This window comes from Lagopus leucura, unplaced genomic scaffold (assembly GCF_019238085.1).
Source record: "Lagopus leucura isolate 7727_CA_CO unplaced genomic scaffold, USGS_WTPT01 Super-Scaffold_100157, whole genome shotgun sequence".
NCBI lineage: Eukaryota > Metazoa > Chordata > Aves > Galliformes > Phasianidae > Lagopus > Lagopus leucura.
This window is the reverse complement of record NW_024962334.1, coordinates 32,201,119-32,223,393: the sequence shown is the minus strand read 5'-3', so window position 1 is coordinate 32,223,393 and position 22,275 is coordinate 32,201,119. Positions and strand designations below refer to the sequence as shown.

Below are 22,275 nucleotides of genomic sequence, written 5' to 3'. Positions count from 1 at the left end.
AGGATTCCACTATTGTAACATGTTAAAAAAGTTGAAAGACCATTACTCCATTGAGTAAGCATTCAAAAATTAGTTTTGGAAAACTGTAGGACAGGGCTAAGTCAATATCCTAGTTCCAAGCATAAAATGATAAGAGAACAAATTTGGACAAGCCATATGACATACAAGCCACATAAAAGTCAGTTTTGAGTTTTCACATTAGTATAAGATGTGGGTATTTTTCTACTAGTTCACTTGTTATGCACTCATAGTTGCTTATCAAAAGACTTTCAATACTGAGGACAATTCAAGCTGTGCAAATCATGCTTCTTTTTGCTAAATAATTCAGTTTCCAGAAAAAGTCTGCAACATCCAGATATAAGACACAGACAAGGATGGTTTACTAGAAAGCGCACTTCATGACTAGTTAAAAGTATAGCCTGATTTTAACCGTAGTTTAAATGATTTCTTTTAGTAATATATGAGTGACAATATCTGGGTATGCATACATCCCTACACACATACATACCAGTAAACAGTAAATGCAGAGGATTCCTACAAGGTACACATATTTGAAAGAAGCCTGCATGTATCTGCTAACTACAATTTTTTTTTTCACACTTGATTAACCACTTAGGTACCCATTCTCATAGCTACCTTTCTTCCCAATTTATTTGAATAAAGATAGCTTGTGGAAGTAGACTATTGATTTTTCTGCTTGCAGCATCCAGACTTGCCAGGGCTGTTTTCACACTGACATCAGGGGCAACAACTTTCCAAGTCAGTTATTGTATTATAGACATTACATTACCCTCTGATTTTGTACAGCTCTAATAAGCCAATAACACACAATATTTTCCATCTTCACAATGTTTCTCTGTAGTGTTACTTTCAATACTTCTACAAATGGATTAGACTCTCTAGCACATTCCTTGCTTCTCTTGCTGTCTTTTAGAAGGTTCAGTGTATCAGTTTTACTGTACTTTCTCCTGAGATTTATGTTAGTGATGCAGCGAAGTTGTTCAAAATACCTTCTGTCTATTCCCTTTACATTGATATAACACTATCTGCAAACAAGTTTTGTAAGACTAAAATGTACAAGAATTATAGGATTTGTTTCTTCTTATCATTTTTTTCCTAAGATAATGCTACTGAGATTTGAGGAATGAAAGAGATTATCATGACTTTTTCTTATCAACTCATTTTCTAAACTACAGCATTTTTTATTTTTGACATCTCACTACAGATACTTTCACATACTGCTGTGCAGCTGCTCTCATCATTTTGTTCCAGCTTTTTTCATCTCAGTGTAATTTAGAACAAAGTCTTATTTGTTCCTTCAAAATGATTAATGCACAATCTTTTACTTCTGCAGATGAGTGTAGTGGCATGGGTTTTGCCAGTACTGCTGAGCACTTGCTGAAATTTTAATGTCTTAGTGTAAAAACATGCCTGCACATATAAACAGAAGTTGTGGGCTATTTTATTTTTAATATATATCCATCTTTTTTGTAGGCCATACAAGACACAAAGATTAAGAAGTTAAAAGACAGAAATATAAGCTTATTACTTCATTGGAAACATAAGTAATAGAGAGAACACGATAGCCTGAAGTCAACAGTATCTTACTTGAAAACTGAAAGTAAAAAAAAAAAAAAAAAGTGTTCAATTTATTGAATGATGAAGATGATTAACACTGCCAAACGTGAATGCAGTCATTGGCTGAGATAGAATATTAAATATACATAAGCCTAAAGTACTGAAACTGGGAAGGAAAGTAGTACTAAAATAAAGAATACATAGTGAATGAAATATCTTACTGCAAACAAACAACTGAAAAATTGTGAAGAAATTACAGATCCTTTGTTTTCCCAGTTCTCTGTTATAGGTAAGGGAAAAATATACAAAATATACAATGATACAAAATACACAATTACAGCACAGCTAGCTGACAGTTGACCACTTCTAGGACACTGGAACAAATTGCTAACAATAGTAGCCAGAGAATCAAAAATGAGAGACCTACACTAGTTGTTTTTGTTGATGGGAAAGTCACATTCAGCCAGTATAATCTGTTTTTTCTCGACATTATAAACAACATTGAAAAAAAATGGAAATGTCTGGACTTTATTAAGGCTTTTTAAAACCTCACAGGACATTCTTCAAGCAAATTGAGATTTAGTACAAATAACAAATAAACAAAAGCCCAATAATTTTCTCTACACTCCATATCAAAGAACAATTCAAATTCCCTGTCATCCATCTAATGTCGTAATGTCCATTTTAGAAAATATTCTTACTCATCTCTGGTCTCTCTTTTAAAAGGGGTGAGGAAGTCTAGGAATACACTGGTAGCATCTGCAGTGCAGAGCTGAACTGAGAGGTGTACATTAAATACAATCTAGTTGCTATGTCAGGCTTATCTGTACAGAGCCATAGTACGAGTTAATCCAAGGCTGGAGGTTTTAACCACTAAACATAGCAAAAGTGAGAAAACTGCACTAGATCATATAACTGAGAGGTTATTTTGAATGACGAGCTCCAAGATAGACTTTATTTTCCGTAATCAGAATCAACACTGGATTCTCATTTCTGCTCAATATTTATCTCCTTTTGAAAATTCATTGTTTTTTCATAAACAATTAAGCAGCAAAATATACAGAAGTTATTGCTTCCATTCATTTAAGTCTTCCAGATGAGTCTGTATTCAAATACAAGTTCTCTCATGGTGTTTTTTGTTGTTGTTGTTGTTGTTGTTGTTGTTTTGTTGTTGTTGTTTTGTTTGTTTGTTTGGTGTGTGTGCTTACATATTTTTTTGTTTGTTTGTTTTTCCCCTGAAAAGGAAACTTAAATAGAATCCATTGTTTTTGCCTATGCAAACCATAGACATCACCATTCTCAGTGTCTTTCAACGTTGCAAATATCAATGTATTCTGACCAGAATACATTATAATTCCCTGTATGGTAGCAGGTCACAGGAAAAAAAAACACATCCTCTTTATTGATGGAGGAAAAAAAAAAAAAAAAAAGAAAAGAAAAAAGAAAAAAGAGCCTGCAGTCTTTCATAAATGCTTGAAGATATAATGGCAGAGAAATAAGATGTTTGTTACATGTTCCTATATTTAGACCCCTTGACAAGTGTTATACTTCAGGTTTTTGCATTCTAGCTTTGTGAACTAAGCATTAGTTAGACCAGCTTGTGCTGTGGGATAAAAATAACTTAAATCCAACATCAAGATATGAGACACATCAGCAAGATCACCTGACCATTGGCAGAAAGATTCCACAGGGCAAGGGAGCTAAGGAAGAAATAACTGTTACTATCCAATTGTCATTTGTGTTTCAGCTTGACATGGTTACTGTATCTACTAATGGTAGAAGAAAATTACTGCACTATAACAGTCCACAAAATGAATCAGGTGGCTAAGCAAGAGCTTTCCAGGCATACTAAGTCAGTAACTTCATCCTGTGACTTCATTGAGAACAAGCTTAGTTCAGCATTCCTGATGCTGTTTTTCTCATTTCCAGTGCAGAGAGGACACTACAAATTCTGCTACTATAGATTTTCCCCTAAAATTCCCAAATCATTTCAGTCTGTAATAGTTAGGGCTTCCCCTTGAAGTCTTATTGCAGAACATTCACCACCACACTAATTTATAGGAGACAGGCAAATATCCAGTTTTTACAACTGCATTCAACAGTGAAACAATGCAAAGTGACTGTTTACACAAACTAATTGAGAGGTAAGCATGTGGTATTGTTTGTTTCCTTGCAGTTTGGCTGGAAAGAGTTGGGCTGTTGGATCTGGAACGTTTGAAAAGTAATTCATGCTTCTTACCTGATTGGTGTACAGCACTGCCTTGAGAACGCTGTTATCTGCCATGGAGTACTGAAATTGAAAATGGCAGCTCTTGCTGGAGCAATGACACATGGAGCTGTTTAGATAAGCACTTCTGTATAATGCACTGTCATTAGCTTCTAGACACACTAAATGGCCTAAAAAATTAAAAAAGAAAAAAAAAGAGCTCTTTCACAAAACAAATCTTGTATGTCTCAGCCTTTGAAAATAAGAATTGCTTTGCTACAGTTAAACCATGGCCCCATTCCTCTTACAGTGGAATCTGACTGTCATGCTGATTATGTGACTTGGATGTTACCTAAGCATTTCCTATTAACAAGATAGATATCTATCTGCATTTTCCCCAGAAACCGGGAATGACATCAGTTGACAGTATCTTGAACTTGTCACTTGCTGCATTGAAAGCTGTAAGCAGCTACACTTTGATACCTACTCTCAAATGTATTTGGAAACTTCTTCCTTTCTATTACATTTTCCAAAAACCATCTTTTATAGTAATACTTCTGTGGAATTATCAAAATAAGGGGAAAAGCATTCTTCTTCCTTACTGCTACAGGAGGCAATAGCATCTCCACCATACGTAATTAAGGTCTTCAGTTCTAAGCCAGAATTTCTGCAACAAAGTGTTGAGAGCATATTGTCTTTCCATCTGAAGCAGAAAAGCAATTTGTGCTCTTCTTGACCTATTGCCCTTTATAAAAGCATTCCTACAGAGATTTAAAAGAGTACCCCATCCCTTCAATGTCTTTTATCTGTCAGAAATAAAAAGGCTAAATGCTTTATCAAACATAGTAAATCTGTTTCCTCCTCTCTCATGAGTCACTGACTATTTTGCTATCTTCTGAAGCAGGTGTTATAATAAACTTTGATTAAAGGTCTTGAATTTGAAATTTCTATATTCACGTGCCTGAATGCAAGTTATTTCAGATGCAGATGTTACCAAAGTTATTTCAAGCTGAAGGGAGAAACTCTCATTTCGCAAGGAAAAACTCTGATTTTTATAAGGGACCACATTCTTTTCCATTTGTTGTCCGCTTACACTTCATGATATGCAACCTTTCATACCAAAATACATGCTTGCAATTTCTTTGGATAATTCCTTACTATTTCCTTACTTTTTCATAATTCACAGCCACAGCAGTTAGACACGATAGAAAGAAAAATATTACAGATGTAACCCATTCTATTTGAAAGAGATCAATAAATGCAAAGAGCTTCTAGCTGTTTGGCTAGATTTTCTTGACTTTTAATCTATGCTATTAATTTCTAGAGTAACAACTGAGCCTTCAGATAAAACCGAGTCAAAGAATGTCAGCTCTTTCTTTCTAGCAAGTTCTCTTCCATAGCAGGACAGCTCTCCCTGAATAACTCCCTTGTAAATTTCCCACTGAACTCTTCTGGGGAAGAAGATTCAAATCTGATCTGCCACTGTTTCTACTATTTGGATATAAATATTGAAGAACTCCCAAGTCAGGAGCAAGAATCTTAAAAAGAGTAACAACAAAGAAGCTAATGCAACAAAATAGATCAGACTTTTTCATGTTTAAAATATTTATCTATGAAATACCAATTTTAAAAGACATGAAGCTGTCTTTTATTATTTTTCTTCAATCTCATAATCGCTGCTCTTGTTACATAAAGAATTGGTTCCATTAGTTTTTTATTAAATAAATAAATGTTATCCCAGATGCAGGAAACTAGATTAATCCAATATAAGAATAAATTATGGAAGTGATATAGTATGCAGGAAACAATGCTAAAGAAAGAAGTATTTTATGAACATATTAAAGGAGAATATAAAACCACTGTGAGAACCTTTGACCCTAGAGAAATTAACAGAAAAATTGTAGAGAAGTACAATACAACACTAGAGAAAAGAAGCAATAAAAGTACAAAGAAAGAAGTCAGCCAAGGACAAAACATTTTATTAAATTTAAGAATGCCAAGAAAGGAAGATTATTCAAAACCTATAAACAATCCTTTCTCTATAAATATAATTGCCTAGATCACGGACTCATAATTCATTTTCTTACCTCTCTTCTATTTATAGTAGTAAAAGCCTTGATCAAAATCATAAACTAAAGCTTAGTAAAGCTCTATTTGCATTGCAAGTTTGAGCCATCAAGCATATTTTTGCTGTTTGCATACAATTTCTCTAGCTTTCTGAATTTTATTTAATATCTAGCCTTTCAATTTACTCATCTAAAAATCTGCATGAGTTGAAATGATTACTATATTGAAAGAGATGCTGTCATAGTTCAGATTTTTCAATACCTTCCAATGTTAAGAGTTAACTGCTGTGTGTTGTTTTGACACTTATTTGTTCTCACATTTTTTTTTCCTTTATGATTGATATCAAAGGACAGAGAGCTTCTCCAGCCTGTTCTTTGTGTTGTGTGTGAGCCTTCTCAGTACAATATTTATACAATAATGCTCAAGCACCTATACAATAGACATTTCAGAATGTGTTCTGCTTCTACAGAGGTTTCTTATACCTTACTCCTGCAAAAGTTACTTACATAATTTCAGTGTAATTTCTGTTAACAAAATACTGCCATAAAAGAGACACCCATACCAATTACTAGCTCATACCAATATCAATTACTTATTGTTGTTAGATGTCCATGTGAAAATTTAAAAGGCACTGATTTTTTTCTTTTCAAAATAAAATATGTTTTACTAATCTGTATGCTCTCTGTTGTACATAAATGTTATCTTTCAGAAATTTATTTTAATAGAGCTTACACACTTTTTGATTAATATTTTATTGAAATAAATGCTGAAAATTTATTTAAAAATGTTTCTCAAATCAGTACAATACCTAATCATTCATTCTTCTGCTTTCAGTGAGATGGAGCACACTTCTGTGGGCACAGAGATCAAACAGAAAGCCACGTGCTATCAGTTCCTCAAAACTGCATCACAAATTACACCATTACAAGCAGTTGTTACTTAGCCCTTCTGAAGACAGTCTCTATTGAAAAACCAAACACTTGGTTGGCATGGCAATTCCATTTCATGTTACAACACACATCTGTATCCATTAACCTTTCAAAAGACTTCTTACATAAATCTGTAGATAAGCACTACAAAAACAAGCTTTGAAAAGAAGTTTCCTTATTTCTGAAAACTGTATTATTTCTGTTGTCTTTAAAATTGTAAACGTTTTTAAATTTATCTTTTCTCTATTATTCACTTGTAAAGGTTTAAAATTAACTTCCTGATCACATGCTCAGAGTCATACTACACAAGTAAGACAGCCAGGAATCAAAACAAAACAACAAACAATAGAAAAATACACAAAACAGAGGAACAATGCCAGAACTTCAGTGGATTTAAATTAACTGAAGACCTGTTGTATAGATCTCCTACTAAGAATTAAGTATAGAATAACATGATTATTAATTTATAGTGGAATTCTTTCATTAAAATCTTCTACATCTTACTAGCACACACGTTCACAGCATCCTTACTAAATAGCTAAAGCAAAATCTAAATTAAGTATAAATTCATATAATTACTTGTCATTGTCATGCTCTATTTCCACACTGGGTCACCACTGTTTCCCCCAAAGCACCAAATTATCCATGACAGCTAGGAACTACATATTAACTTTAGTTCTCACCTTTAGTGTCATTGCTGTGAACTTTCACAGAGGAACAGGAAGGAATCTGGTGCCCAGATTGCAGTTGTGCCCACAAAGCAGGCACAACTGGCTGATTGGAATTCCACTCGCACATGCCAAGCTCAAAGTTGGAAGTCTGTAGTGCTAAGAGACAAAGGAAAGCAATAACTTAACTTATTAGTTATCAGACTATTTCTCATTTAATATATTTGCTTGTTAAACTGGCAATTTTTCTGCCTCTGGTTTCCTCAAGTGTTCAGGCTATTGATGAGAGCTATTTAATATTTCAGGCTGCTGTCTTGAATAATACTATTTTAAAAAAACATTCCTTAAAGATAAATGATTTTGTCAGAGCAGTGGGCTGGTATTTGTGTTAGCTGATCACTGCAACCTTGGTAAATTCATTCCCACAAAAAGCATTGCCAGGAAACATCAAAATTGACATGTCATGAAGAAAAATATTTATATTCTTTCCTAATGATGCCACCATAAAATCACTTCAAATTTCAGTTTAACAATATTTCCATATTCCTTGCAACAAAAGACTTCATTTTAGAACCAAAAGATTCTGAACACAACACCACATTAGGAATTTTTAAATTCTTGAAGCTTGAGATGTCACATGGTAGATGTAAAATGTTGTGTAATTAACTATGGCTAGAGGAAGAAAGTAAAGATTTTAGGCATGATTTTAAGTACAAAAAATGTCTACTTTTCAACATTTCGGTGTAAAAGCAATCTTCTATTTAAGATGAACTTTTAAATTGATGTCAAAATATCTCAGAGAGAACACAAAGATTCCTAACGATTTGGAGAAAGAAATTTATGTTGGTATACATACACATCACTGTCTATTGCATTTCAAAGTCATTGTGATATTCACAATATTGATGTCTCAGTAATACATCCTGTCCAACTGATGCTATAAACCTGTCATTTCCTCCATTTATTCCAATGTTGCATAAGAACGTTCCCTTTTCTTCAGCTAAGTGCATCAACTTTGATGAGCTTGCTGACAACTTATTTCCCATGGAAAATGCAAAATCCTAGATTGATTCATAAAAAATTGATTTTGGCAAATTCCAAAACTTGAAGAGAGTTGCAATAAACTCAAAGGGAGAGTGAAGTTCATTGTTAAACACTAATTATTGGAAATACTTCAATTAATTCTGCATTTTTAATTCATTTATAAATATTTGAGGAATTTTCCTTTGCAAATAATCTGTTTTGAAACAAAACACCCATTTTCTAACATCTAATAACAGTAATATAAACATTTTGGTTTTGTTTTGTTGTGTGTTTGTTTTTTTTTTTTTTTTTTACTTCCATCCCCACAATAATTCATTCTAATGACCTCACGCCAAGTAGTGCATTTTGTATATTAAAGTTTGTATCCTTGCATGAACAGAATTAACTAAGGAGTTATGCTTAGCTGGGATGATGCCAGTTGTAAAATTTCATACTGGATTTTTTTTTTTTAATCAAGTTTAGAAGTGGTATGTACAAAATACTGCAGTTTAGAAACTGAGTTACTGAGTTAAAAAGGAAAAAAAAAAAATCACACTAATATTGTAGACAAGCTAGATAGCTTTTGCATTGCAAGCAGCATCAGAAGGACAACACAAATACCTCATTCTCCCTCAGTGTTTCATGCCTTCAGTGTCTTTGTTCTCATGCCTGCGGCAAAATCAGTCCTAATAAAGGAGTTCTTTGTATATGCTTTGTCAGTATTCAAGAGGGATGTCTTAAAGGCAATTGTAGATACATGGATAAGAATATAAAACCTTTGAATGATATGTCTACTAGAGTTATAATTATAGGAGATCGTCTTACATCTGTTCTAGAACGTAATTTTACTATTTGCTGTTTGATAGCTAAAGTAGTTATTTTGTATGATAATTGAAGCAATTTGACAACTGTTTGGAAGAAAATAAAACTAGGATATTTTAAATTGCTATGGTCAAAATTGTATGTACAAAAATCTCTTTTTCAAAAGTGGACATGAGAATGCGAGAGTGTATTTTGGGGATAGAGGGATAGAAAAAGGAATACAGAAAAAAGTTACTTATAATGCAAGCTACCATTAACCTGACCTTTTACTTTAATCGCTGGAAAATGTTCAACAGTAAAATTACTCTTGCAGGGAAAAACTAAAATTTTTTGACCTGTTCATTAGCTGCTGTGAGCAACTGCTACTTAGATTTCTCCTAATTAAGTTCATTTCTAATGTTCACACAGGATAAGAATGGGCTCTTACTGGACTATGTCTGAGTGCTGTAGCTCAATATGTGTACCTCACTACATATTTCAATTGTTGTCATCTTAGCTAATTTTAGCACATAGATTTAACAGCACTGTTGATTACGTTTGTTTCTATTTTTAATGTTTTTCTCTTTTTGAGACAGTATTTCATCTCTGTGATTGATATGCTTTTTGTTTATGTTTGCTTTAGAAGCACTTTGTTTATGGAAAAAAAGGGGAATCAGTATATTTGCACAGACAGACTTATATCCATCCACTCAAGTAATCGTGTACATTGTTGGATTCTGGCAATGTTTTTTTTGTTTGTTTGGGCTTTTTTTTTTTTTTTTTAATGTATTTGAGCCTGTCCTTTTATCTCCAGAAATCCTCCAAGGAGCAGAACAAAGCCAGGAGAATCCTACATATTTCGTCTTTCCTTTTTTCATTGGCAGTTTCAAATTCAACTTCGTCTGAGTTCACAGACAAGGATACACATAGTTTTAAATTAGCATCCTTTAAGTAGCTCATTTAAGTAGCACTGCTAGGAAACCTCTACAAAACAGAAAAGCAAGATCAGCAACAACACGAAAACATTTATATGAATTTAGCTTCTGCAGCTGTTCACTTAAAAAAAAAGTCAAAACATGGAAAGCTTTATACAACTGAGTCTAGTAAGCTCAAACTTTATTTTTCCACAATAGAGATCTCCTTTGTATGCCTGAATCTTTAAGATTTGTGTCTTGTTCTTACTACAATCTGCTTATGATTGCTCAGCACTTCTAAAATGTTAACCACATCCTTCTATTTTCCCAATGGGACCTCTGGAGAACTTTGTTTTATACTACAGTACAAAAATATTGAAAAACTTGTTTCTGATATGCATCCAACATGGCATCCATACCTCACATCAAATTTAAAGACCAGATCCTCACAGTCTGTGCCATGTCTCAGAGTCCGGAAGCAAAAGGGATGTTTTGAACCAGAACTGTACTGAGCTGATGCTGTCACCTGAGTACAACACTGCAATCCTCTTCTGTAATATAGAGCAGCAAGTAATATAATTTTTGCTAGGATGGGTTGCATCTTTTTCCCATGAAACTGTGTTGGGTTAAAAAGCGAAAGACTGAATGTTTTGCAGCAGAATCTCAATACGCATAGATGGTTCAGCTGCAGAGCTGACAGCCTGACTCTACAGCTCTTGGATGTAGCAGAGCAGAACAAAATAATCCCCCCTACAGCTGAGGAGCAGGACCTTTCACATTTTTAAAAATAAACACAAGAGCTTTGGGAATTTCCCTAAACTCAGCTCCGAGGCTTTCCCTGAGTTTATGAAAATATCAGTTCTTTGGTTTGATTTTGGGCAGAAAGAATCTTTGGCCAATGAAACCTTAGTGTTCTCCTATGCAGGTATAGCGTAACATACTAGATTTCTTGAGGTATTTATTGTCATTCTTTGTAACTACATTTAGATGTAATTTGACAGATGATGGTTTAGAGGAATGAAAAAACATGTAAAAACATGGAGTTCAGAAAGTCTTTAAGTACCATATGGCTCTCTCTTCTTTGTGTTTCTCTTTTAATCAAAGCAAAAAGCAAAGAAAATGAACAATTTCCTGAAAAATAAGTATTCTTACCAGATGCTAGAGAACATCCTTCACTGAAAGAAACATCATCAATAGCAACTGTTACATTTTGTCTCTGGTTCTCCACCATCCCATGGAAGATAACCTGCAGAGTTTAACATGAAATCAATAAGAAATGGCATTCACCAGTACAACAGATGAAGGAGCAAAATCAAACTAATTTTACTAGAAATGATCTGGGAACCACAGCAAAATATATTAAAATCTAAGCAGGGATCATAACATTCAGGAAACAGAAAAGGACTATACATTTTACCAAACCATTCTTCCCTCAGAAAGTAGAAATATTAATGTTTTCTGGCTGTTTTTAAAATTTACCAGTGACCTGGAACAAAGTCAGGGCAACAAACACCTTTTCAGTTTAGAAGCCTCTCACCAACAAGTTTTCAGCCAAAACAAATCTTGAAGAGTATTCAGAATGAAAAGCAAAATTCAACATTTATTCTGTTCCAACATTACAATAGTGATGCTTTTCCTAAAAACATCCTCTGTATTTAGATAAAGCTACAAACATTATACATGTCTGTCTTATAGGCAGATTTTAACTTACTGCAGTGAAGTAGGAGGGAACTGATCAACCACACTTCTTGGAAAGCAGCAAAGATTCATAGTACTAAATTTTGGGGGTAAGGAAATAACTGCAAAAACAGAAGTGAAACCCTAAGTCCTGAACCTCTTCCCTTAATGAAATTTGTGAAAAAGAAATTTGGTTTGAGTGGAAGGGAGAAAAGAAGTAGTTCAGGAGAGGAAACCAGTATATAGTTTGCCACAAAGGAGCCAAACCAGACCAGCTGAGACTGTAGTGTGTTGGACAATTCAAGTGGTAATATTCTTCATGTTTCAGAATTTTAAAATTTTAGAAAGCCAAATCCCCAAACTGTAGTCTATAATATATGCTTTTTAAAGGAGTGTATTTACTTATTTAAGTAGAAGGAGAAGCAAAAAGTATTAGTTAACATCATTGACTGGCAAAGAAAATAAGCAGCTGAGGCTGATTTTAATTAATATCTCACCAGTTATTCTTGAAAAATTGATGCAAAATACTAAAGCAATATTTCAAAAAAGATTTCTACTCTGGGAAAAAAAATATATTCATTTCCTATTCATTTTTTTCCACACAAAATTTAATCATTAAAAAGAAACACTATAACTAAGAAATCTGAAATTATAATCAAAATACTTAAATAAGACAATGAAATTCCCATTCATTATAAGGTTAAAGGTTTTGATTACTTTGTCAGATAGGAAAAAGACAATTATATTTCTAATACTTTCATTGCAATGGGAATTTTTCACGTTGATGCAAAGAACAAGTATGATTACTAGTCATTTGATAACAGGTTTTACTTATTTGTGCATAGCTTGAAACATTTTCTTGAAGAATGACACAGCCCCGTAAGGCTAAAGATCTCATAGAAGGGAAAGTTCAGAAGCACAAGTTAACTGTACGACCAGCATCCTGCAAACTAACTGGAGGGAAACGTTGCAATCAAAGAAAGTCTCAGCCTCGTTCTACAGGTTTGGTGATATACCCAGCTACATTCCTTTAGTCAATTGTAACAATTTCTGCACAAAAGTTTGACATCTGTCTCTTTAAAGCTGGATGTGCCAGCTCTCCTTACAGAAGCCAAAACATAACAAAGTTCACAATCTGCAATCTAGTTAGGATTTGATCCAGAAATTTAGAGGCAGGAAGATTGCATACTTTATTGAACAGTCCCAAAGCCAGATAATTTTCTAAACCGTGTAAAGAATGAAAAAGTAAATATAGAAAGAAAACCTTCCAGTACAATCTTGCATTGCTAAACAATTGCTCACGTCAGATGAAGCTAAATTTTCAACAGATGACAACACTAATACTAGAGTTGGATGCATGTATTTTATAACAGACATCCCCAGCCAGAGTTGTGCAGACAAATATTGTTTCAAAACTCCTGATCTTGGAATTTTACCTCTGCAAGTCAAGTAATTCTGTTACACTTACATTTCAAGGAAACAAGGTTGCTCCCTTACACCTTCAGGTTTGTACACTAAGCAACTGCTCACAGCTTTAAGCAATAAGATTATACAAATGCATTCGATGATAAAGGCTCAAAGACCATAAAAAACATAACTACAGCAAATAGTTCAGTGTTTGTCACCTGATGCATCTCTAGAGAGCGGAAGCTAACAGTACAGAGCAGAATTTCACAGACTATATATTTATAAATTAAATCTCAATTTAACAATACAGTTAGACTGAGCCTAAAAGCATATTTTACTGAAGGTTAAGTTCCCAAGATATCACTTCTATCAGCAGACATATAGTTTACAATGCAATAAGATACTCTTATTTAAGACACATGTGCATTTTAAGTGAAGTATATCATCACCTTTAACACCAGAAAAATGAGAACAAGCAGCATTTATTACTGACAGTCTTGAACTTCCAAATAGCTGATCTTTTTAATATCTTGTAATAATGCTTCCCATTTACAGGATATTTTTACTTGTCTTACTAGAAGAAAGGAATGTAGAAACCTTTACCTTTATGTTCAATTTACAGACAACTCACGATACCAACCTCAAAATTTTCAGTGCTATTGACTGTGATGCTTTCTTCTTTCCACTGGTTTTGCAGCTCTCCTGAATCATCCCAGATGTTCTCAATAGCATCTTCAGAGTGCTTTTGAAGCCCCACCATCAATACTCCACTCTGACTGATCCAATACTGAAATGTAATCTAGCACAAAAAAAGTTATAATTCTTAGAGTGAAGTGCTATGACAAAAAGCCAAAATAAAGGACTATGCATCAAAATACCTGGCAAGCGTGTTCTTCATCAGTTGGAAGCAAAACTTTGGACCTTAACATTGCAGAAGACAATCTCATCTCGGAGGATAACGAAAGGAAATAAGCTATTAAAATAAATATAAAAACATAAATTTGGAGAAATATAGCAGTAAAACAAGAAAAGATGCATTCAAGTATGAATTAGTTGCAAAATAGAACTTTTTCCATGAAAAAGATTCATGGCATACTCATAGCCATTTTATGCCAAGCTTTATCTCATTATGACATATTGCTTCTCCGTGATCAGGCTAAATTTCAGGTAGGCTTCCAACATTTTTTCACTTCAGCTTCTTGCTCGAGTTCCCAATAAGGTGCAAAACTTTGGAAAAAAGCTGGTCTAGTGAAATGATCAAAGAACTTAAACAATTGAATATTTTGCATATTTCATGCCTAAACAAAAAAATTGTGACCTACAACAGCTCAAGTCTTTACGGAGGTAGAGAAAGACATGAGAGGATGTTACATCCTTTCCCAGAGGATGCTTCTGGCTGCTTGGGAAACTTCCTCACAGCAGAGAAGAGGTCCTGGTATCCCCATGCTTGGATCCCAAATGAAAGAAGAATCATTCTCAGAATCCACCATAATTCTTGTGTTACAGAATACGTCCAAATTAAATCTTTGCCTTACTTTAAAGTATAGCAGCTCAACCAGAGTAAGGAAAATGTGCTTGTAACTATGCCTCTTCCTGGCATGATTGCTTCAAATCTCCGGAATCAGATCTCCATCCGTTTTAGAACATCAGATACCACTAGCCTAAATTTTGCTCTTCCATAACATTAAGTTCTCAGATATATTGAATTTTATAGTTAAAGGATGCAAGGCGCAATGAAGGGAGAGAGAGAAAGAGGTAAACCACTGACAAAGTGCTACAAGTCCAGCTCAGTGAGCAATTCCTTCCAGAGAAGCATATTGCACTGCTGCATTCCCTTCAGATTTTAGAAATCCCATTGCTACGCCATCAGTACTTTTGGAGCCTGTCAGCCATAAGGGCACTCCTCCCACCTATAATAATTTGTGGATTGGAGGCTTAGTAAGGCCCTCTCCCTGACTACAAAGTTTCATCAGGTTTTCCACTTGGGACTTTTTATTTTTCTTCCCTAAATATATATATATATATGAACTGTAAATAAATAAATCAGATTCCACCTACCACAGGTTTTGTCATAGATAGAGAAGATATTCTTTGAACAGCAATTCAAAATATTCAAAGTCTACATGGATAAGAGTTTTCAATTCATAAAATTTTGTTGGTTTTGATTTTTGAAGTGTCTTTCACTATATTTTTCAACTACATTATCGATGAAATAAAAGAACCATGTGAACAGACAAAGATAAAGAGAACCCACTGACTACTAGTAAATGATTAAATCATTTAACAGATGATTTTGCTGCTAATTTGTGTGCAATTACTTATTGTGACAGCAGGAACTCCTCCCTCCTGTGCTCTGTCGCAGGACTTCAATCAAATGTACAATATATTTTCCAATCTTTAAGCAGGAACAAATATAAAACAGATTACACAGTCTGCTAATTTTTTAGAAGATAAAAGGTAAACTTTTACTGGACATATGCAGGAATTGCTTCCAGGTCTTTGTTGCCTTCTGGTGCAACATACTACCAAGCATGCACAGACTCCAGAAATTTCAGCTTAAGTAATGTTTCTGCCTGGTTTATTTTGATACAACCAAGATTTTATTAGATTTTTGTTACATTGAGCTCACCTTGTATTTGTTTCTTGATTACAAGCTCTGTCATTATGTCGCAAATCACTTGATTTTTAACTCATGCACTTAAAATGAAGTTTATTTTACTTTATGAAAAAGTTTTGGCGTTAACCCGGATTTTTCTGTTCACATCACTTTAACCCAACATTTATTTGAAAAGAGCTTAATTTTTAGATTACATTGTTAAAGATGTGCTTGTTTGCTTTATAAGCAAAAAGTTATTAAAAGCATACCACAGAATCACAAAATCATGGGGGTTGTAATGAACCTTTTGGGAACAGATAGTTGAAGCCCCTTGCTAAAGTAGGTCCCCTACAATAGGGTACACAGGATAGCATCCAGGCAGGTCTTGAATATCTCTAGAGACTCCATAACATCTCCAGGCAGCTTTTTCAGTGCTCTGTCATCCTCACAGTAAAGCAGCTCTTCCTCATGTTTTTATGGATCTACTTTTGTGCCAGTCTGTGCCTGTTGCCCTTTGTCCTGTTGCTGCACATCGCTGAAAAGAGCCTGGCCCTATTCATTTGGCTCCAGTACATTAAATATTAATAAAGAAACAACAACTTTTCCAGGCATTCACCTCTAAGTCTACACTTCACATTAATTGTTAAGTGGAACTGTTACCTGTTTGGTATCTTAAGCAGAACATAGGATGTAGCACTTGCTTGAGAACAGTACAAATTTCCACACGCCCAGATCATAATAGTTCAAGAGTGAGGACAAAAGCTTCTATAGGCTCGTCAATCTTCTAGTGATAATTTAGTCTTCTGTAAGTTATATTCTTATATACTCTCTAATGTTTTATTGCCTGCCACCCTGTGCATGTTCTGAGGACTCAAAATTACTACTGTGTTTGTGAGAAGTGAGTGGGAGTGGATGGATAAGGAGAAGGAGACAAAAAAAAAAAAAAAAAAAAAAAAAAAAAGCACAGAGAAGATAATTAAACAGTTTGGATAATAAGCCCACATATTTTCTTTGATAATAGAGTGCTCCATCAAATTGTTAACCTCTTTCTTTGCTTTTTTACAAAGACGACTTCTAATAGCTCAGGAAAGCAGGAATAAATGCATTGAAACTAAAAATTTGGCTCAAGTCAATTTAAATTATGAAGAAATTTAAGTACTCCAAAAGAAAGAAGCCTAGTTTTGGAAAGTAAGGTTAACTTGGCAAAAGAACAAGCATAAGGGATATATATATATATCTCGGGAGACATGGTCAATTATTTACTCTGTTGAGGGACAATATTTAAACAAAGTGAAAATATAATAAGTTTTAGAGAAGCTGGCTCAGATAGGCTATGAAATCTCTTCCTATTCTCAGCTCTAAAATCACCCTCTCTCAAAATATTTGAAACAGTAAGTTACAAATGACATATACACATGCTTTAGTGTTCAAAAATCAAATATAAATATATCTCAAGGCAAGGGATTCAATTATAATTTCTAAACTTTCTAAGTGTAATGAGTGACATTACAACATGATATCTCTGTAAAAGGTAGGGATCACTCAGGCAGATAAATGTGACTCTTGATGATTACTTATTCCTCCACAAGAGCAGGAAACTGTTTCTTTCCGCCCTCCTCCCTTCAACCACTCCTTCACCTTTCCCATCCCCCACAGAATTCTAGACTACTCTGATTATAAGCACCTAGAAAGCTCTAGTGTCCAGATTTTTATTTTATCTTAGAAAACAGCGTGTCAGAACCCAACAGTTCATCAAGAAAATAGTAATTCAAGCAAATAATAGAGAAGTAAATAACTTGTAAAAACCCATGATTCCTTCAGTGAAGGCAAGGATTCTTACTACTGTCATTCCCATTGTGGTCAGAATATGGTGGTCCCACACCGGAGTTGCCATTTCTTCTAATCCATCCAGGGTGGAAACTCGCTTCATGAAGAGGTTTGCAGAGGTCAGTTTCAAAATCACATTTTTCAGAGGAACCTAAATTGAAAGAAATTCAGAAGGGGAGATATGTGGGAGTGCATCCAGATCTCATACACCATGTGGAAAATATTTGTCAGCTTTTTCCCACATGCAGCAAAGAAGGGCAAAGTAAGGCTTTGCCTTCTAAGTGGGATTCTTTAGATACCAGGACTATCCTCATGCTGCCTTGCAAATTAGTTGCTCACACCAGGTCCTTGATATTTGGTCTGGAAAGAAGGACTTGGATTTGTTGTAACTTCTAATTTTAATTGAAAGTTTAAGTTCTTCTTCTTGTCATGCAAAGGAAGCCATTATGATAGCTGGATTTGGGGAATTTAATTTTAAAATCATAAGGTAAACTTGTGCACACGTGTTAACTGGAATATGTAAATGATAAGAGCATTAATCTGATATCTAGGAGAAAGAGCAGAAAATCAAATCCAGATTCATTAGTCTGTGTGCCCAGATGCCTTGAACTTTTCTCTGACAATGTGCTTCTCATTTATCGAAATATAATCCTGATATATGCTTGGCACAGAAGTCCAGAATCAATTCTGGGATACTTGTTCTTAGTTCCTCTGCAATTAGAACAATAGTTAACACTGTATTGTGTACCATCAAATTCTGTAACTTCATTGTGCTGCACTAAAACATTCTAAACGCCATTGGCTGGAAACAATGCCTGTTGAATTCCCCAGTGATAGACATATCTCAGGTTAGGCATACCATTTCTATTTCCACAAGAGATGGATATTTTATGTTTTCACTACATAAACTTGAAACCTTCATTGTGCTTGATTTTGGTTTCTCTAGAAAAAAAGCACTTCCTCCAGGCCACATCTTTTATTATGCTTATAGAATATGCAGCAAGATATGCATAGTCTAACTTTTATGCAGGCTTTTTAACCATGTTTCAGTGAATACCACCACAGATAAACACTTGAAATGCAACTAGGGAAGGTTGCTCCAAAGACGAGTAAAAACAGAATAGCATCCTATGGGCTGTCTGCAAGAAATAAGCGCCAAAACACATTCCATTTAAAACAGGGAGATGAGGAAGTGCTGTGAAACTCTGAGTGACAGTCTGTGGACTCTGTGGCTGCTCAGATAATGGTCTGGTTGTGCTGGGGCAGAAGTTTGCTGTCAAACATGGGAAGAGATCAAGGTGTCAGTTTGTATGTTTGCCCATCTGCCGCACACTGTTCTGATCTGGGAATACTGCAAAGCTATTTTTCTACTTAAGCTTCTGCACTGCAATCATATCTTCAAGATAGATCCCTACTGTTCTGTCTATACCTTGCACAGATTTCAGGATGTTTCTGCTCTTAAAATTACAAAGATGGAATATTAGGCGATTCATTTTTATAGTTATTTAGGTCTTCAGATGTGGTTTGTGTTTTGTCACAGCATTGGAAAATAAGTGGAATAAGCCCTACAGTCTCTTTTACTCATTCATTTAAACTTCTAAAATTTTACTGAAAAATATTCACTATAAACAGTCTTAAAATGTTTTGCTCTTAGAATATCTGCAAATGAAGTTTTATAAGTAGACGTATAGGAAAAAAAACCTTGAAAAATAATTTGTTTCTGCCAGACTTGGATTTTTTTTAATATATATTTTTTTAATGTTTATTTGCAGATAATTCTGAGAAAAAAAGTATACCTTCTAATCTTTTGACCTTTTTTTTTTTGCATATGTCTTTCAGAAAATATTTTCATGTTAGATCTTCTGTGAAAGCAAACATTCCCTTAAAAAACAATCATGAACAGTCAAGGATTTTCTTATTGAAAAAGACATTGCTCTCACTGTTTTGTGCATCTTGGTGTTTTCTGTCTATTTGAAAATTTCTAAGAAAATCCTGAACATTATTTTGTGCACTTCATGTCATGTGAAACAGATATGCTTCAACCACATTTATGTTTTTGATGAATCACTGATATGCTTCCGCCACTTCAAGAGCTGAAGTTTAAAATCATCAATAAAATGTTGGTTGATGAATCAGCTAGTATGCACCTTAACTTGACTGTAGAATGCTTCTGTGAACTGTATCTTTCTTCCCCTCTACAATTAACTGTTGCCATAACTTGATGTGAATATGAAAGTTATGAAGTTGGACGTCATAGCGTGACTTTAAAAGACGAAGTTGCAATGTGATTTATAATGATTAGTGAACTCTGATAATAATATAAAATAGACCAAAAGCAAAATATCCTTTGAATTGTAAACTGATGGGGAAACACTCACTTTGCTATGTAACATCAGGATAAAGATTTACAAATAAGGCACAGCATATAAGATAAAACTGAATCATCAAAAAATAAATCAAGGAAAAAATTGAGACAGAAGAAAAAGGAAAAGGAGAAAGAATAATTCTCAAATTCTTTCTTATATGAAGAATCCCCCCCAATTCCCACTGCTGCTACATTATGTTATCAAATTGTATCATGCTTACAATTAAGCCCACTGAGAATTACCTTGTCTCTCATCACTGCTGCTTTCGCACTGGTTGGTGAAAACACACAACTCTCCAGCTGGAGCAGAGGAGCCATCACCACACTGCCATTTCCTTTCTGTAGGTGAACAAATATCTGCCAGAGTAGCACAGTAAAGCACACAAAAGCATATGGATTTGTTCATGGGCTATGCTACTATCCAAACTCTCACTGTAAAAAGAATTACTTTTTACTGTCTAGTATTTGTTGAGAAGTATCTCTGAAAAAAGTCAGCGTTTGCACACATCTCTCAAAGACTTCTTCAGAATGTCAGAACTTTGCAAACCCACAGCTTAATGAAACATGACTTCCGTGAAGCAGCGACTTTCAACCCGGCATATCTTTGAATAATATTTAACTTAATTTAACATTGTTTTATGACTAAAAAATTTTGGTCCATGCTGTGCAAGTCTACTATGTATCGTTAACTTATTGACAGAATTTATTGCCTGATAGCTTGCAAACATGAGATAAGAAAGTAACACGATCACACAGGAGAATTACTAAGTAACCAGAATTTGTAAAGAACTCTTTCCTCATAGGGTATTGGTAGATGCTCACAAAATTAATTTATAAGGAGCTCGTGCAGATGTAGAAACACTGTTAAAAATGCAATGCTGATTTTGCATCACATACATTGCAAGTGACTGATATAGGAAGAGAGAGATTTTCAAGGCCTGTTAACAAATGATGCCAGCAGCTTAAAGAGGTATCTATTTATTACTTACTTGAACTACAGCTATAGAGACTGTATTCAGACTGCATAAATGAACTAGCTCTGATTTCAAGATGACTAAATTCCTGTATTCTCTGGGAGAAGTTCTGTAACTGCAGAAATACAAGAAAAAAACGTATAGTTAAACTGACAGAGGAGTTCTTTTTTACTTGGTCAAGAAATCGATTTGCGTTGTTTAAGCAGATTTACAGTTCATTGTATGGTAAGCCCATCAGGGCTGACCCAGCAATAAAGGGCATTACAAAAACATCCTTGCACAGAATGTACACCTCTACCAGTACAGGAAACAGAAGCCTATACCCTGACTGAAGATATCAGTTGAAGGTTACAGAAAGAGCCTGAACTTCAATTTAGTAGACACAACACCGACAAAGCAGACAGCAGTGAAGAAATCACTGGTTTTCTTTTGGAGGAAGATAAACTGATATATTAGACTTCTCTAAGGACTGCCATTCAACTGTGGAGAACTGCATGGATTACCTTGCATAGATTATGTAATATTGACTGTAGAAATTGAAAGAAAAAAAAAACAGCTCTCTATTGACTGTAGAAATTGAAAGAAAAAAAAAAAAAAAACAGCTCTCTCCTCCACTCAAGCTTATCCAATCTCTGTACTTAAAATAAGGATTATTTCTCAATTTTGCTTCTGAATTTGTCCCAGAATGAAGTAAGTGATTTTGGAAGCTTTGCTTACAAATAAAATAATTTAACAGTCTTTAAAGTTGTATAAATACCAACAGCGGTTTTGGGAAAAACCCAAATATTCCATTTCATCATGACCTTTAATCATGGGAAAGCATTCATATGTGCTGTTGTCACGTATAAAAAGTCACTCCTTCAAGTGTTGCTCAGTTAAAATAAGGTGGTAAATAATTCAAGATAGTGGTATGGGAAAGGATTCCTCTGCTCATCATCAAAACTTTATTGGTGCTCAGATACCAGAAAGCAAAGGGCTGGAACTGAGCTCTCTCTGAGACTAAATCAGCTGATCTTCATGCAAGAGCCACACAGAGCTGATTGCTCAAAGAAACAGAAACCGTAACTCCCTGTGCACAAGTGGTACACTTTGAAACAAGAGTTCCCTGGCATTTTTTTTCTGATGCTGAGATTCTATGTCAAACAAGCCCATCATCCATATCAGTTCAACCCCATTTAAGCAGTGATTTTTTTAACATTAACTTCTGCTGCTAATGAGAATTCTGAGTTTTCCACTCCCATCA

At 34.5% G+C, this 22,275-nt stretch overlaps 1 protein-coding gene across 1 annotated transcript in view; it reads right to left on the bottom strand.

Annotated features, from left to right (window-relative positions):
• Positions 1-20,588, bottom strand: part of MALRD1 (MAM and LDL receptor class A domain containing 1) — a 201,983-nt gene extending 181,395 nt beyond the window's left edge. The window contains exons 1-7 of the mRNA XM_042889341.1: positions 20,302-20,588; positions 17,707-17,844; positions 14,149-14,243; positions 13,911-14,069; positions 11,339-11,432; positions 7,464-7,607; positions 3,818-3,975 (exon numbers count right to left, since the gene is read on the bottom strand). Coding sequence (XP_042745275.1) covers positions 3,818-3,975; positions 7,464-7,607; positions 11,339-11,432; positions 13,911-14,069; positions 14,149-14,243; positions 17,707-17,844; positions 20,302-20,464 — 951 coding nt within the window. The 5' untranslated portion in view covers positions 20,465-20,588. The remainder of the gene's footprint in view (positions 1-3,817; positions 3,976-7,463; positions 7,608-11,338; positions 11,433-13,910; positions 14,070-14,148; positions 14,244-17,706; positions 17,845-20,301) is intronic.
• Between the last annotated feature and the right edge of the window lie 1,687 nt (positions 20,589-22,275).